General features: G+C 35.1%; 1 protein-coding gene across 1 annotated transcript in view; it reads right to left on the bottom strand.

Annotated features, from left to right (window-relative positions):
- The window catches only part of Col24a1 (collagen type XXIV alpha 1 chain), a 367,698-nt gene that overhangs the window by 10,502 nt on the left and 338,625 nt on the right, over positions 1 to 18,571 (bottom strand). Inside the window, exons 56-57 of the mRNA XM_076862570.1 lie at positions 1,949 to 2,014; positions 1,194 to 1,362 (exon numbers count right to left, since the gene is read on the bottom strand). Of these exons, the coding sequence (XP_076718685.1) occupies positions 1,194 to 1,362; positions 1,949 to 2,014 (235 nt within the window). The remainder of the gene's footprint in view (positions 1 to 1,193; positions 1,363 to 1,948; positions 2,015 to 18,571) is intronic.

Below are 18,571 nucleotides of genomic sequence, written 5' to 3'. Positions count from 1 at the left end.
TCTCCACTCCACTTTTTATCCTGTTCCTTTTCCTGTATAACTCTTGTCATCTCCAATGATGAAAGTATTTGGGGACATAAAGACCTTTCTTTATACACATTTCATATCACTTAGCTATTTCTCCTATAAGACACAATTTAAATTTTGATTTGATACTGATTTTATTTGTCTTACAATGTCTTTCTTTTAATTTTATAAAATTTTAATTTATGCCCTCAAATATGGGAAAGAATTAAGCTTACAATCATTATGGGCAGTTATACTTATAAATATTATTTTAGTTTTTATATTGATATAGGGTAGAAAGTATCTATAAAAGTTACTATTTTATTAATATAAATAGAGTGAACATTTCACTGCATTTCTAGAATTAAAGCATGTTTTTTTTGATATGAATATATAAATGAATGTGTGTGACATGTGTATTTGTATATAAAAATTAAAATTAAAATAAAGACTACTAATCTATGAAATAACATAATCTAGTTGTTTTTCAAATTATCATATAGTTAATGTATTATTGAGACTAGAGTTTTTAGCAAAAAATGAAATTTATATTCATTAAACAGTTGACTTCAGACCAAACAAATTAAAATAATAGCAGAGTTTCTCCAATGTAAGTGATGCCTGTTGTTCTTGGTTTAAAAACTTTCCTTGATAGTTTTACTCTAAATTTGTTTTTGTATTCCTTGTTAATGAACTTGAGATTATCTATATAAGGATGAAAAACTTCTAAGAATTACAAACCACTCCATCTTCATGGTCACTGATTCTAGGATGGGAATTTAAATTCTGTTTTGTACAAAAACTATACTGTTAGAAAGCATAATGGAAGGGGCTTTATGATATCCTTCATGATACTGTCAACTTTGGTGGTCCTGTATTACCAAGTTCTACAGATGCTCCTGTTGGTCAACCCAAAGGCCGGCTTTATATATTTTAATTTTTAATATGAATGTGATACATTCCAAATACAAAATGTAAGCAAATGAAATAGCTAGGGGTGGGGTGACATCAGAAATATCTCTTCCTCTGGGTATTTGTTTTTGTTTTTTATGACATTAAAATGGCTTCTGCCAGTGTTTTATCAAAATAACTAAAGTTTGGAATGAATGCTTTGTAAATTTCAAATGCACTGAAATGATGGAATTAAGTTAGACATCAATCAGATTCTGAGGAAACTAAGAACTTACCATCTGATACTTTGTGTTTACAGTTGAGCAAATCTTTGCAGATTCGTGCTGGGTTATCTCTTGTGCCAAGGGGATTCTTGATGCTGTGTAGTAAATTGCTAAGGTAGTTCAAGGTTTTGAATATCTCTGCACTGTGGTCGATTAAAGTCACTTCAGTATTCTGGTAGCTCTGCCAAGTCATCATAAGAATCATATAAGCAGTGAAACCCTAATGACTATCATGGAAGAAAACTGTGTTCCTAGTTGTATATAGTGAGTTGGGGGTAGGATGCAAAGAGTGATTTATATTTAAGCATAACATATAGTATATGTTTTATTGACCTTGATCCTACAAAGAGATTAAATTTATACTTGAAAGTTTAGTTTTCAAGCTGATATAGACTTAAAAAGAGTTATTATGCCTACTGTATAATGCTTTTTAAGTTACACTTTGAATAAAACAAGTTTAAATAAAGGTGATGTTAGGTGTATCTCATTTTAAGAAATATAGTTAATTTCATTTAACTCTTTTCTTCAATGTCACCAAATTCCTTACATGTAAGTCCTTAACAACATTATATTTTTGTTTTAACTATTTTCCTTATAAAATATCCTATGCATATCATGTTTAATTATACTTTGTCTTTGAAAATGGGTTCATGTTTTCAATCTGTTTTAAATATAGTCTTTGAGATAATGCTACATTTTGGCCTCCAAAAATTCCTGTTTAATTTTTATATTGATATTGCCAATATAAATAAAATCAGATATATTACCTCCATCTGTAGAGCAGTATTTGATTCAATCAAGGCTTGAATAGCAGCATTGATATCCATTTGTTTCTGTGTAAAACAAAACCATTTGAGATCAGCAATAAAATCAACACTGAATGTTCTCAAGTAAAGGCTGTAAATTCTGAAAGCACTGCTCTTAAAGTATACTAACTTATCTGAAACGAATTTGTAACTCTATGGTTAGATAGATTTTGCAAATATTGTCTGGATATCAAAAGGACAATATGCTTCCTTTATCCAGATCTCAAAGGTCTCCTAATTAAAATAGGACAAAAATCTAGAGTCCTAATATGAAAAACTATTTGTGCTTGCTTCAAAAAAACACACATACACTATTACTCAGCTGGAAGAAGAATGAAATATAATCCCTTCACTTAGTAAATTGTAAAGTGAACAATAAATAACTGTAATAATTTTTAACAGTTACATTCTTGGAAGAAAAACAGAATAAAATACTACTTTCCTGAGGTAGTCACCACATTAGTTTAATCTGATACTTCTGTGGTCTTAAAAACAATTTCTGAAGTTGGAAAATGTACCATTAGTCCCAAAAGAAATAATACAACATGAATCCAATATACTCCTGTATTTAATAAAAGATATTTTTAGAGAAAAATTCAGCATAACCATTAGTAAAAGTATTCCTGTAATTAAAAAAAGTAAGCTAGGAAGCTAAGAAACATGAGTTGGGAGAAGGTTTTGGGAAATGGCATCTGTGTAGGGGACTCAAGCAATCTAATTTCTCTCAGGATGACTATACTTAGCTGAGATACCTATTTTTTTTTTTAACTAGGAAATCCACACAATAGAAACAATTTTGAACAGTCGATAATCTGAAAGACTAGTTAAAATGATGTAACAATCAATAAAATGCACTCTTCCTTGCCTCAACGTGTGGTTTTCATATTGGAAAATAATTGATTCATTCTGTGTGTGTGTATATACACACACACACTGCCAAACACTGTGATATTGATGGTAAAATGGTAAGCAAAAAAGAAATTTGTCCTGTGGAGCTTAAGTTTAGAGGGGAGACAGGCATTAATCAAACCATCTAAAGATACATCATTATACACGGTGATATATACTATAAAGAAAGGTGCATGAACCTATAAGAGAAATTGAGTTGATCAAATCTAGAGGATATAGGAGGTTAGGAGGCATAAGTCAGGGAAGGATTCCCTGAGATAGTGATCGTTAAGTCAAAATCCAAACAACAAATAAGGATTGTTAGGGAAAGTGTAGGAGAGCTTTTCAAGCAAAAGAAACAACCATGCACAAAGGCTATGAGACATGACCTACTCAAGAAGCTGCAAAAAGTGTTACCCTAAAATGTTCTCTATGGATCAAGTAACTCTCACCATCTTGCTTATGGGAATGAGCAGCTTTTTTATATGGGCCACACAAAAATGTTGGCACTAAAATGAATAGAAAATTGAGTTGAGTGCTAAATGGTAGCCACCTTTATATATCATTTGGTCTCCTCTTGGTGATTAAAAGATCATTTATTTGAACAACTAGCATAATGGTTCTCAAACTTTTCAGAATCAGAACTCTTTTGCACTTTTAAAATATTATTAAGCACCTCAAAGAACTTTTGCTTATATGAGTTATAACTTGATATTTACCATAATTGAAACACAAATGTAAAATTTTAAATTATATACATGCTAATTGCTTAAAATAGGGATATATATTTGTACCAGAGATTGAACTCAGGGGCACTCAGGGGTACCAGAGATTGAACTCAGGGGCACTCAAATCACTGAGCTACATCCCTAACCCTATTTTGTATTTTATTTGGAGACAGGGTCTTACTGAGTTGCTTACTGCCTCACTGTTGTTGCGGCTGGCTTTGATTTTGAGATCCTCCTGCCTCAGCCTCCTGAGCCACTGGGATTACAGGCATGTTCCACCACACCCAGCCCATTATATATTAATATACATAAAATATTTTCATGAAAATAACTATTTTTCAAAACAAGAAAAACAGTGAAAGGGTTTTGTTGTTTTATGCTTTTATATAGCTCTTGAATGACTAGAGATCAGTCTAAATTCTTATATTTTCTCCTGAACTAAATCAGTTGTGACATATTATTTATTTATTTATTTGCAGTGCTAGGGATTGAACACAAGGCCTTATGCATGCTAGGCAAGCACTCTAATATTTATTTTAGTTGAAATACATGAAGAAAGTTTGACCTCAGAAATATGTAGTTGAAAAAAGAAGAGTCTTGTTGTAGCTTTTCAGATAATTATCAGTATTCTTTGCTACTATACCAAATCTTAACAAGTAGTAATGTTGTGTTCTTCCCCCATTCTACCACTCTGACACTGAGCTACATCCCCAGCCTCCCATTTTTTTTTTTGAGGTGCAAACAGAGATTTATTTAGAAATGCAAGGAGATTTATTTAAAAAAGCAAACAATAGAACAGGACACACACACACAAAAGAAGAGGGAGTATGAATGCTTGAGTAAGATGCACTTTGGTGGTCCCTGGCTCTTTTTTTCCCTCACCACATTGTCTTATTGGTGTATATTATGTTGTACATAATGATGGGATTTATTCATACACACAATATAACAATATAATTTGGTCAATATCACTCCCCATCACTTCCCCCACTCCTCATCTCCCACTCCTTGGTCCCTTTCCTTTATTGATCTTTGATTTTCAAGAGATTCACTTCACTTTTCTTTTCCTTTTTCCTCTCTACCTTCTGCACATGAAAGAGAACATACAACCCTTGACCTTATGAGTTTAGCTTATTTTACTTAACATAATGGTCTTTATTTTATTTTATTTTTAGAGAGAGAGAGAGAGAGAGAGAGAGAGAGAGAAAGAGAGAGAGAATTTTTTAATATTTATTTGATTTCGGTGGACACAACATCTTTATTTTTATGTGGTGCTGAGGATCGAACCCAGTGCCCTGCACATGCCAGGCGAGCGTGTTACTGCTTGAGCCACATCCCTAGCCCACATAATGGTCTTTAGTTCCATCCATTTTCCTGCATATGACATAATCTCATTTTTCTTTATGTCCAGTCCTTTTTAAAAATTTTTTTTTTAAATTTATATATGACAGAAAAATGCATTACAATTTTTATTACATATAGAGAGCACAATTTTTCATATCTCTGGTTGTATACATAGTATATTCACACCAATTCGTGTGTATGTCCAGTCCTTTTTATTTTTTATTTTGAGATAGGGTCTCACTAAGTTGCTGAGGCTAGCCTTGAACTTGCAATCTTTCTGCCTGAGCCTCCTCAGTGGCTGGGAATTACCATGCCCTGCAGGTGGTAGTTTCTTGAAGGTGCCAATCTGAAAACTGGAACCCTATCTGTGAACACCCTGAACCCTTTTATATTAAAATTCAATGGTCTATCTTGAACTTTGACAACAGTTTTTACCTATGCATGGTTTTGTTAACACTATAGACTGATCACTCAGAAAACCTTCATGGAATTACGCAGATCTTTCAAACATTAACACATTTCATAACATTTGTTAACATCACCACCAATCTCATCAGAAAAACATGCACTCTGAAGTTATCAAATTCTTCATAATAAATACAAGCTTCTCCCAATTTTCCCCCTTTGGCAGTACTAGGGATTAGATCCAGGGTGCTCTACCATTAAATTTTATCCCCAGCCCTTTTTATTTATTTATTTAATTTTGAAACAGGGTCTCTCTAAATTGCTGAAGCTGACCTCAAACTTGTGATCCTCCTGCTCTGGACTCCCAAATCACTGGGATTACAAGTGTGCATCACTATGCTCAGTTTTTAATTCCTATTTTTGCTTGAAAACTTTAAATTTATCACTGATATCAAACTCTTTGTGCTTTTTCCTGACACGACAGGCTCCTTTAATTCTTTGTCTTTCTCTCTCTCTCTCTTTTAGTGGAGGTACTGGAGATTTAACCCAGGTATGTTTACCATTGAGCCATATCCCAAGTCCTTTTTAATTTTTGAGACAGGGTCTTACTAAGTTGCTGAGGCTGGCTTTCCTAGACCTTGTGATCCTCTTTCCTGTCTTAGCCTTCTGAGTTGCTGGGATTATAGGTGTGCACCAACTGTGCCTGGCTCTTGTTTTATTCTTTTTAAAGAAAATATCTGCCAAATATTCATGTCTTAATAAAACTGGTAGTGTGTTATGTAAAAATGATCTTTCATGATAAAAGTGGTTAGTTTAGTTTGCTCCTCAGACAGTTGCACATTGTTTTTTTTTAAGGCAACAACACAACCTCCAGTGTACTGTACAAGTACTTTATAACACCTTCCATTTCATCACACACAATATTAAAAAGGCACATACTCATGTTTACATGTACATGTAAAAAGACTTGATTAGAGTCTCAGGAACAATCAGAAAAAATGGTAGAGTAATGACCTCTCAGATTCTCTCCTCTATAAAAGCAAAAAGGAAACTGGAAAAAATTGCCACCAAGTTTTTCAGAATTATGAACATTAACAGAATGCTTGAAACAATTTGAGGAGCATTTATTTAATAAAAAGTTGAATTTTGGTAAGAGTAGTAAGCTTTGTAGAGTTTTAACTTGTCGTATTCTCAAGCCCATCTTTTGAGCTCGGCAGTAGCCCTGAAAATTGTTAAAGTTTATGGGAGGCCAGTGTTTTGGACTAGCCTTTTGGACTAAGCCCTAAAGGACTGGAACAAACCAGAATGGAATCTATGATAAATGCCATGTATAATCAAATTAAATTTTGAAATGGGCCAGTTTTGCACAAAATAGGAGATTCTAGTCAACTTGAGATAGTGTAGTAAGGAATTCCTCTATTAACCCTATAAAGAAAGTAACTTTAAAATGATGAATCCCTCTCTTTGTTCTGTTTCTGCTTTTTTCAGCCCTTTCTGCCTGGCAAGCCAACCTCTTCTGCTTGGTTCATCAGAATAATCAATCTACTTTATAGAATAAGGTGTTGTTCAATTCTAGAATCACAAATAAGAGCCAGACCTTTAAACTAAATTTGTTGTAATTATGAATTTTGACAAAATTAATAGTCTTTGATCACATGAAAACCAAACAGAGAATGGGACTGGAGTTGTTTTAAAGCTTCATTTCCAGAAAATTGTTATTATTTGAGCTTTCTGGTGGTTCCCTTGAAGATACCACTTGCAAGATTGTCTTTATTTTACTTGACTTAGAAATCATATAATGCACAACTATTTCCCCAGGAGCATTTTTTCAACATTTAGACAATTGTCTTAAATCTGTAATTGTCTAAAGCTGTAGAAAACAGGTAGAACAAACAATAGGTTAACCAAAAGTTTACAAAGAAAAGCTGGGGTATGAAATATCTGCAGAGACTTTGGAAAGTTCTGACAAATGTCTGGGAATCTAAAAATTCATGTAAATGCAAAGGAAAGACCTAGGAAGGCCTTAAGCTCTCTCTTCTGGCTAACACTGAGGCTCTATGACAGCAGGAAGTGAAAGTTAAGACATAATGGTCGGTTGGGAATGGTGACATACACCTGTAATCTAGCAGCTTGGGAGGCTGAGCTAGGTTAGTGAGTTCAAAGCCAGACTCAGCAAAAGCGAGATGCTAAGCAACTCAGTGAGACCCTGTCTCTAAATAAAATACAAAATAGGGCTGGGGATGTGACTCAGTGGTCAAATGCCCCTGAGTTCAATCCCTGGCACCCCCCCCCACCCAGACCCCCCAAAAGACATTATGGTCATATTGCCTGGCTGAGTAAAAATGGCCTTTAAGAATCTCTAAAGGAGGGCTGGGGATGTGGCTCAAGCGGTAGTGCGCTCGCCTGGCATGCGTGCGGCCCGGGTTCGATCCTCAGCACCACATACAAACAAAGATGTTGTGTCCGCCAAAAACTAAAAAATAAATATTAAAAATTCAAAAAAAAAAAAAGAATCTCTAAAGGAAATTAGCTAACCATTAAGATAACTGAGCAAAACTTCAATGTCTGCACATGCCAAAGTGTATGATTTTGTATAGTTCAGAAAAGTCACTAAATAGACAACAACAACAAATTCAGTTTTGGGGCAAGAGTTTGATTTCCAGAGATGCCACACCTCATTATTTAAAATGTCCAGTTTCAACAAAAATACAATTGGCTCTCTGTAGCTGTGACTTCTGCATCCTCAGATTTGAAAATATTGGAAAAACTTTTGTGTCTGAGCATGTACAGATTTTTTTTCTTGTTATTATTCCCTAAATAAGGGAAAGGATTTATGATACTGAATTTGGCAATCATTTCTGGGAATGACAACAAAACCATAGTTAACAGGAGAAAAAAAGAGATAAATTATAAAAAATAGATAAATTTTTCTAAACAGATAAATTAGAAAAAATTAGATAAATTAGACTACTAAAATATTTTAGATAGCATTTTAGATAGCATTTATATTATGCTAAGCAATCCAGAGATAATTTAAAAGTATAAGGGAGAATGTGCTTAGGTTGTCTACATCATTTTATAAAACAGATTTGGGCATCCATGGATATTGGTATTGAGGGGAGGATACTGGAACCAATTCCCTAAGGATACCAAAAGATGACTATATTATAAGACATACAAAGATACCTGAAAGTGTGGCCTATATAAAGGGGGGAATGTAAAGCAATCAATACAAACTATCCCTAAGAAGCCCAGATTTTGAACTTAACAGAGAAAGACTTTAAGATTTTAAGACTTTTAAAAATATATTCAAAGAATTAAAAGAAACAATTTACACAGAACTAAAGGAAAGTTTGATAAATATGTCTTACCAAATAGAGGATGCCAATATAGAGACAGAAATTATAGAAAAGAATCAAATAGAAACTGCAGTTAAAAAGTACAATAACTGAAATGAAAATTTAGTAGACAGGCTAAGCAGTAGACTTCAACAGGTAGAAGAAAGAATTCACAAACTTAAAGGCAGGTTTATTGAAATTATCTAGTCTGAGTAGAAAGAAAAAAGAACAAAGAAAAATGAACAAACTTGGAGACCTGTAGGACACTATCAAAGACACTGACGTATGCATAATAGGAGTTTCAGAAGGTAAGGGAAGGGAAGAGAAGGGGAGGGAGGAAAGGAAACAGGGAGGGAGGGAGAGAGGGAGAGGGGGAGAGAGAGAGAGGGAGAGAGAGAGGGAGAGAGAGAATATTGAAGAAAAAATGGTTGAAAACATCCCAAATTAATCTATAAGAACAGCATGAACTTCCCCAAACATCACTAAGTGTTAAATGCTATAGATAAAGATAATTTTGAAAGCAGAAAGAGAGGAGTCTCATCATATCCAAGAGACCCTCAGTCAGATTAATATCTAATTTCTCAGAAAACCATAGAGTGAACAAGCAGTGGGGTACAATATTGAGTGCTGAAATAAAAGGATGCCAACAAGAATTCTATATCCAGTAAAACCATCCTTCCAAAGTAAAAAAAAAAAAAATTAAGACATTCTCAGAGAAATAAAAACAGAATTCATGCATAGCATACCTATTCCAGAAAAATACTAAAGGGAGTCCTTTAGGCTGAAATTAAAGAACAGTAGGCATACACTTGAATTCACATGAAGAAATGAAGATCCCTGGTAAAAGTAACTATATAGGTAACAATAAAAGGTAGTATAGATTCCAAATAACCAATATACTCTTTTAAAAGAACAAAAAAGTATTATGAGGCATTATGCTTCCTGATTCCAAAATTTTCTACAAAGGGCCTGTAATCAAAAGTTTTGAACTGGCATAAAGACAGACACATAAATCAAAGGAATAGAAGAGAGTCTGGAACTAAATCCTCACATATATGTTCAAATGATTTTCAACAAGGGTGACAATGAGGAAAGAACAATCTTTCCAACAAATGGTGATGTAAAAACTGGATATCCACATGCAAAAGAATGAAGTTGAATCTTCTATCAGATACAAAATTAACAAAAATTAACTCTAAATGCCAACTGAAGGCCTAAACATAAACTGTAAAACCCTTAGAAGAAAACACGGGAAAGGATTTATGATACTGAATCTGGCAATCATTTCTTGGAATGACAACAAAACCATAGTTAACAGGAGAAAAAAATAGATAAATTAGACTACTCAAAATATTTTAAGAAGCTTCTGTGTATCAAAGCACAATATCAAATGTGAAATAGGCAACCAGTGGAATGGGAGAAAATATCTGCAAATCATGTATCTGTTAAGAAATTAATATTTGGAGATATAGAGAATTCCTACAACTCAACAACAAAACACCAAGCACTTAATTAAAAAACAAAACAAAACAAAACAAAAAAACAGGCAGCCTGGTAACGTAGGTTAGTGGTAGAGCCCTTTTCTGGCATGCACAAGGCCCTGGTTTGAACTCTAGCACTACAAAAACTAAAAACCTGGATAAAGGACTTCAATAGACATTTCTTCAAATAACATATATAAATGGCCAACAAACACATGAAAATAGGCTCAACATCATAAATTGTTAGGGATATACAAATCAAAACCACAATGAGATACCACTTCACAATCACTATGATGATGGATGTCAAAAGAACAGAAAATAACAAATGTTGGTGATATGTGGAAATATCAGAACCCATGTGCACTGCTGGTGTGACTGCAAAGTAGTAAGGGGCTAAAGAAAAAGCATGTCAGTTTTCAAATATTTAAACATAGAATTACTATGTGATCCAACAATTTCACTTTGAGGTATACCCCCAAATGACGTGAAAATGGGGACTCCGATATTTATATATTCATATTCATAGTATTAATAGTCACAATAGCCAAAAGGTGGAAGCAACATTAATTGTCCATCTGGATAAACAAAATATATAAGTTCAATGGAATATTACTTAGCCTTAAAAAGGAGTGAAATTCTAACATGTGTAAAACATGGATGAATCACAAAGACAGTATTAAAAATGAAATAAGTCAGTCACAAAAGAATAAATATTGTATGACTTGACTTAAGTGCAGTTACCTGGAGTAGTTAAGATCATAGAGACAGAAAGTAGAATAGTGGTTGCCAGGGGCTTAGGAAAGGGAGAGATTGGGAGTTATTCTTTAATGGGTACAGAGTTTCAGTTTTGGAAGATGAAAAAAGTTATAGAGATGGATGGTGGTGATAGTTGCACAATGATGTAGTTAATGCCATTGAGTTACACTTACAAAAGGTTAAAAAGGTAAATTTTATGTTATGTATGTGTGTGTGTGTGTGTGTGTGTGTGTGTATATATATATATATATATATATATATATATATATATATATATATTTTCACATTTCTTAGTGGAACTATTTTTCTTATTTGAGGTTTTTTTTTCTTTTTTTTTTTCAGATCCTGAATTTTTTCTAAATCTACAATGAAACAACCAGTGGATTGACAACATTGATTCTGAGATAGACCCACTTGGTAATGAGAAAATCCAATTCCAACTGGGGAAATTTATCTGAGTCCCAGCCTTTTCAGTTTAACATTACACCTACCACCTAGAAAAATAAATCCAAGTACCATCTGGGTCGAGAAAAGAGTTACTTGTGACTTTATAAAAAATGGAACTATGTAGGGGCTAGGGATGTGGCTCAAGTGGTAGCGCGCTCGCCTGGCATGCGTGCGGCCCGGGTTCGATCCTCAGCACCACATACAAACAAAGATGTTGTGTCCGCCGAAAACTAAAAAATAAATATTAAAAATATTCTCTCTCTCTCTCTTCCCCTCTCTCTCTCACTCTCTCTTTAAAAAAAAAATGGAACTATGTAATGTAAAATTCCAAAAAAGTCAAATGGTGCTACATAAGACATTTTTCTTTTTCTTAGGAAAAAGGAGTTATATGGAAACTTCTCATTATCTTTTTCTTCTCTTCTATGTCCAAAGTTGAAAGCAGGTCATACTATAGAGTCCATCTCACCTTCTTATCTAAAAAACTACTTGTGCTACTTTTCTTCCAGTTTTGGCCACATGGAAAACTAACTCTACTGTGCTATATGACTCCACAAAAAGAGGATGAATAAAACTGTAAAGCAGCCTCTCATCTTAGGAAAGTGAACAGGATTCCATCACGGACTCAAACTGGGTTGTTTGCTTTTACCATTCTTTTAACTAAATGTAAGCATGCACTCACTTAGCTGCTACACAATCTGGTCCTTCTGTAGAAGAATGAAAAAATTTAAAAAGAACAAATGTTCCAAGACTTGAAAAAGTAAACAACAGGTTCTGTCTCCAGGAGAAAAACCCCTCCTTTCATCCAAAAATGTGGATTTACACATGTAAAAATATGTATTTGTACAGAATCTCTTTAGGTATGATATGAAATCAATCTTGATATCTTGTCTTTATGCTTCTTTATCACACCAAAGGGTTAACTGCAAAACTGGACCTTCATTTCTATCCAGTAAATCTGTCACAAGATGAACCAGGATACAGAGATATATGTAACTTTTTAACATCTTTTTCTTTTCAAATTACAACAAATATTTGGAATTTACTGCTGAAGTCTCAAATGGGCTTATCATAATAGTTCCGAAACTGGAAGACATTTTTAAAAAAACCTGAAGTCATCCATACTTGCCATTTATTAGTCTTCATGTTTGGAGCAAAAGGCTAAGAATTCACAAATACCACGACCTAAGCACCTGTTTCAAATTAAATGTCAGCCTTCACCTTGCAAAATAAATTTTTGATAATTAAGCAAATTGCAGAAGACCCATCAATTGCTTTTTGTCTTCTGGGAGAAGTCAGTAGGATAACTGCACCCTAAGGGCTTCTTTCTGTGTTGAATTTGAAAGGTGGAACAAAAGAAAAGCCATCTTTTCCAATCCAAACCATGGAGGTAATGTGTAGAAAGCTATCCATATTTCAGTAGGGAAAGTGGCTGGATAAAAGAAGCAGGACGAGAGCCACCACCCACGCCTGCAAGGTAGGCAGACCTTCGACCTACCGGCAGAACAGGCCCAGCAGCCTGCGAAGGGGCAGAGCCGCCACCCGCACCTGCAAGGTAGACGGACCTGTGACCGACCAGCAGAACAGGCCCAGCGCCCGCCAGCATGGTAGACACAACACCCTGGTTGGGGGAGGGGCAGAGCTGCAGCCCCTGCCTGCGAGGGAGACTTTGCAACTATACAAGAGCAATATAAATATATAGGGGGAAAATTCAATAACACAACAGTTTCACCAAGCAGAAAGAAATGCGAGCAGTATGAAAAGACAAGGAAAGAAAGGACCACAAGCAATGCAGGTCAACTCAACGTTAGAAGAGGTAATACCTGCAGCAGATGGAATGTCAGATTAAGAATTCAGGATATACATGCTTCAGATGATCTGGAGTCTCAAGGAAGACATTAGACAGCAAAATCAGACAATGAAAGACCACTTCAACAATGAATTACATAAACAAATTCAAGAAGCAAAAGATCAACTATACAAGAAGATAGAGGTTATAAAAAACAAACAGAAATCCTAGAAATGCAGGAAGCAATAAACCAACTTAAAAACTCAAATGAGAATACTACCAGCAGAGTAGAACACCTAGAAGATAGAACATCAGACAATGAAGACAAAGTATTTCAACTTGAAAAGAACATAGACAGCTCAGCAAGACTGTTAAGAAACCATGAGCAGAACATCCAAGAAATATGGGATAACATAAAGAGACCAAACTTAAGAGTCATTGGGATACAGGAAGGTATAGAGGTCCAAACCAAAGGAATGAGCAATCTGTTCAACGAAATAATACGAGAAAACTTCCCAGACTTGAAGAATGAGACAGAATCCCAAATCCTAGAAGCCTACAAGACGCCGAATGTGCAAAATCATAAGAGATCCACACCTAGACACATTATAATGAAGATGCCCAACATACAGAATAAGGAGAGAATTTTAAAAGCTACAAGAGAAAGGAAGCAGATTACATTTAGGGGTAAACCAATCAAGATAACAGCTGATCTTTCAACACAGACTCTGAAAGCTAGAAGATCCTGGAATAACATATTTCAAACGTGAAAGAAAATGGGTTCCAACTAAGAATTGTGTATCCAGTGAAATTAAGCTTCAGGATGGAAGATGAAATTAAAACCTTCCACGATAAACAAAAGTTAAAAGAATTTGCAGCTAGAAAACCATCTCTTCAAAACATCCTCGGGAAAACATTACAGGAAGAGGAAATGGAAAATAACAATGAAAACCAACAGTGGGAGGTAGTACAGTAAAGGGGAAAAAATAATCAAAGAGGAAAAACAAACCATGTTAAGTAACATAAATAAACAAATATGGCTGGAAGAACAACCCATATCTCAATAATAACCCTAAATGTTAATGGCTTAAACTCACCAATTAAGAGACACAGGCTAGTAGAATGGATTAAAAAAAAAAAGACCCAACAATATGCTGCCTACAGGAGATGCATTTGATAGGAAAAGACATACATAGACTGAGGGTGAAAGGTTGGGAAAAATCATATCACTCATATGGACTTCGGAAACAAGCAGGAGTCTCCATACTCATGTCAAATAAAATAGATTTCAAGCCAAAGTTAATCAAAAGGGATAAAGAGGGACACTACATACTGCTCAAGGGAACCATACACCAACAAGACATAACAATCATAAATATATATGCCCCAAACAATGGTGCAGCTATGTTCATCAAACAAACTCTTCTCAAGTTCAAGAGTCTAATAGACCACCATATAATAATTATGGGAGACTTCAACACACCTCTCTCACCACTGGACAGATCTTCCAAACAAAAGTTGAATAAAGAAACTATAGAACTCAATAACACAATTAATAACCTAGACTTAATTGACATATATAGAATATACCACCCAACATCAAGCAGTTAGCCAATCCCTAAAAAACAAATGCCAAATGTTTTCTTTGATATAAGGAGAGTAACTAAGAACAGAGTTGGGAGGAAGAGCATGAGAAGAAGATTAACATTAAACAGGGATGAGAGGTGGGAGGGAAAGGGAGAGAGAAGGGAAATTGCATGGAAATGGAAGGAGACCCTCATGGTTATACAAAATTACATACAAGAGGAAGTGAGGGGAAAGGGAAAAAAACAAGGGGGAGAAATGAATTACAGTATATGGGGTAGAGAGAGAAGATTGGAGCGGAAGGGAGGGGACAGGAGGGGGGATAGCAGAGGATAGGAAAGGCAGCAGAATACAACAGACACTAGTATGGCAATATGTAAAACAGTGGATGTGTAACCGATGTGATGCTGCAATCTGTATACGGGGTAAAAATGGGAGTTCATAACCCACTTGAATCAAAGTGTGAAATATGATATATCAAGAATTATGTAATGTTTTGAACAACCAACAATAAAAATTAAAAAAAAAAAAAAAGAAGCAGGACTACTTGCTCTAGAAGACAACATAGAAATACTGGCCACATCCTGAGTTCAGAATTTTGTTTTGAGATGAATAAAAAGCACCTAAATGTAAGGAAAGTGTTCATCCTGTGTGACAAGAATTCTCACATGGTCCGTCAGATGCAGTCGGCTTCCCGGGGGCCTGCACGCCCCCAGCCCAGAGGCCAAACGGCCAAATGGCCCAGGCGCTCCTCACTCCACCATCTTCACTTCCTGTGATGTATATTTTACCATAATTAAAAATAATAAATAAATACAGTCCTTATCCCTTAGTGCCAACCATCTCACTTTTGGGAGATGGTGCTATAGATATTCTGTATACAGAAAATTATATATACCTATGTAAAGTGATATGTATAACGACAGAGCATTTGTATTTACAAAAGATTAGACACAATTTAAGTGCTTACCAACAGAAATGGATTGAACAGATTATAGGTATTCTTTTTTTTTAAACATCAGAAATTTATTAGTTGCTCAAAACATTACATTGATCTTGACATATTATATATCATACACTTGTTTCAAATGGGGTATGAATTGTTATTATTCCCACGTGTACAGAATGCAGGATCACACTGATTATACAGCCATGTTTATACATACTGCCATACTAGTGTCAGATTACAGGTATTCTTAAGTGACATGACTGATTTATTTTCTTTGAGTGTGTGGCAGTGAAGAATGGAATGACTATTACTATATTAGTAGTGTATGGTTTGGTACTTAATTCATGCTAATGTAGAAGCAATTTTAACCACTATTAGTGCAAGCTAAAACTTATTAAAAGTATTTTTTTTGGGTAGGCATTAGAAAGAAAAGGAATTTCACAGCACTAGGTCACTTGTGAATTTTCTCAGTGAGTTTGTATTTCTGTAATTCCCATTCTATTCCCAAAGCTCAGTTTATGCTTAACATACAGCAGTAACTCTATTTGTTGAATTTGTTGATTTTTTTTTTTCTCCAAGGATATCCTTTAGGGAGGGAAGGCCTGTGCAGACTGGATTAGGAGGATTTGTCTAGAAAGTCATTCAGTACAGTGAAGGAGGAGGTGCATGAAAATAGCTTCCTCTATGTACTCTAGTTAAAGAGAACATATTACTACATGAAAGTTTCTTAATGTTTTAAAAACAAGCATGTAAAATGAAAAACATAGAACAAAGAGTGACCAGATTGTTATAACTTAGTGAGTCACCTCACAGTGTGGAATAATGAGGAGAATTAGGGGGATCCATGATATTTTAGGGAATGTAATCTTCACAATTTTCTCCTAATTTATTTTGAGTATAACATAGATCTAGTCTTGGCACCTTAGTATTTTGAGTATTTTCAAACTTCTGAAATCTCAAGATGACTGGATGGTGAAATGAAAAACTGATTTATTAGGAACTAATTTCACCTTTTCCATATGGAGGTGTTGTTGGCTCTAGGGAACAAGGACTGTGCCAGCAGCTGCCCCCTCTTAAGTCCCAATTGAAGTTCCATATTTGACCTTTTAATTGGGATAAAGTTTAGAATTCCTTATTTCATTTACTAATTTTAAATGATTATTGTTTTCACCTCATATATCAAACCAAGACACACATACCCTGTTGAGAGCCATAGCCGAAGGGGCTCCAGCAAACTTTCAGACTGCCAGCTGATGATTGGCTCACAGCGGACCCAGCAACACCTAGCTGATTGGCTCCTCTGTGGAGATGCTCATTGGGCTGTTTCCCTGCCCTTTCAGACTACCAGCTGATGATTGGCTCACAGCGGCCCCAGCAACATCTAGCAACATCTAGCTGTTTGGCTCCTCTGCGGTGATGCTCATTGGGCTGTTTCCCTTCCCTTTCAGACCACGGAGCTGCTCATTGGGGGACTTTTTTGGCTCCGCCCATGTGACGCAGCCAATCGGACTCAATAGCAGGAGGATTGTGGGAGGAAGAGGCTGGGTTGGGGAGTGTGGCTTGTGGGAAGCCAGTGGTGGCAGTTGGGCTCTGAGGGTTTTTTCCTGAGGAGCTGTTTTGTTTGGCACGTGCGGTTCTAAAAATAAAGTTAGTTTCTTTTGACAAGTGGCTCCTGAATTGTGCCCAGCCAGACTGCGGCATTTGGTGGCCCGTACGGGGAACGAACCCGCGACCTTGGCGTTATCAGCACCAAGCTCTGATGAATCCAAATTTAAAAAGTTTAGAGTAAAAAGGGTTATTTTAAGTTTATCTTTGGGGAATATATACCCCTTTCCCTTACCCTGCCAATCACTTATGTTTAGCTCTTAACATTCTAGAATAGATTTCTTAGTTTCTAAGAACTTATCAACATACACTAAAGTCTGATTATTACCCTTTCTTACATTCAAAATCGCCATATGTTCCCTTTCCTGAAATAGGTCCTTTTAGATCTTCTTTAGGAACTGAGCAAGCTAATTTAGTTCCAGAAGGGGTTGGATTGAACTAGAGGTTTCCGAACTTATATTGACACACATCTATTTTGTAAGAAACAGACTTTATATTACAAGGTTCACACATATATTAAACTGAAACATTTTTTTTACACAACAACATCCTTACTATTGATGATAGACTGATTTTTTTAAAATGTTTGCTTTCTTATTGAGGTAAAATTTACAACATAAAATTCACTACATAGACCATTTAAAAAGTAGAATTCAATTGTTTTTTATATATTCTAATAATGTTGTAATACCATTACCAATCTCTACTTTCAGAACATTTTGATAATCCCCAAAAGAAAACCCATACCCATTAAGCAGCTACTATCCATTTTTTCTATTCTATTTCATTTCAAAAGAATGCTGAATGAGACTCACTAAGTTGTTCTCATAGCCTACTGACCAATCACAACTCACAGTCTGATATACCTGCTAAATAATTACTGAAAAGGCTTCTAGTTGTAATTATATGAATGCATTCCATTCTAGACACTGGTTCTCTCTAAGTGAAACTTTTTCGTTTGGATGATTCACTCTAAAATTTCCAGGAGATGTGATGTGATGTGTGTGTGTATGTGTGTGTTTGTGTGTGTTTTGAATGTATGCATTCATTCATTTTGTAAACACTTATTAAGGCCTTGAATAGAAAAGAAAAGTTAAAAAATAGTCTCTACCTCCAGAAAGCTCACAATCTAGTAGGGAGACTAACATGAAAATAAACGTATAAATGAAAAAGTATCAGTTCTACCTTTCAGTGTGATGAGAGGATGGAATTAAAAAGAGTTTCACAGAAGATATGATCACAAGTCATCTTTGGAAACAATATTTTTGGT

This window comes from Callospermophilus lateralis, chromosome 7 (assembly GCF_048772815.1).
Source record: "Callospermophilus lateralis isolate mCalLat2 chromosome 7, mCalLat2.hap1, whole genome shotgun sequence".
Lineage (NCBI taxonomy): Eukaryota > Metazoa > Chordata > Mammalia > Rodentia > Sciuridae > Callospermophilus > Callospermophilus lateralis.
This window is presented reverse-complemented; position numbering and strand designations above follow the sequence as displayed.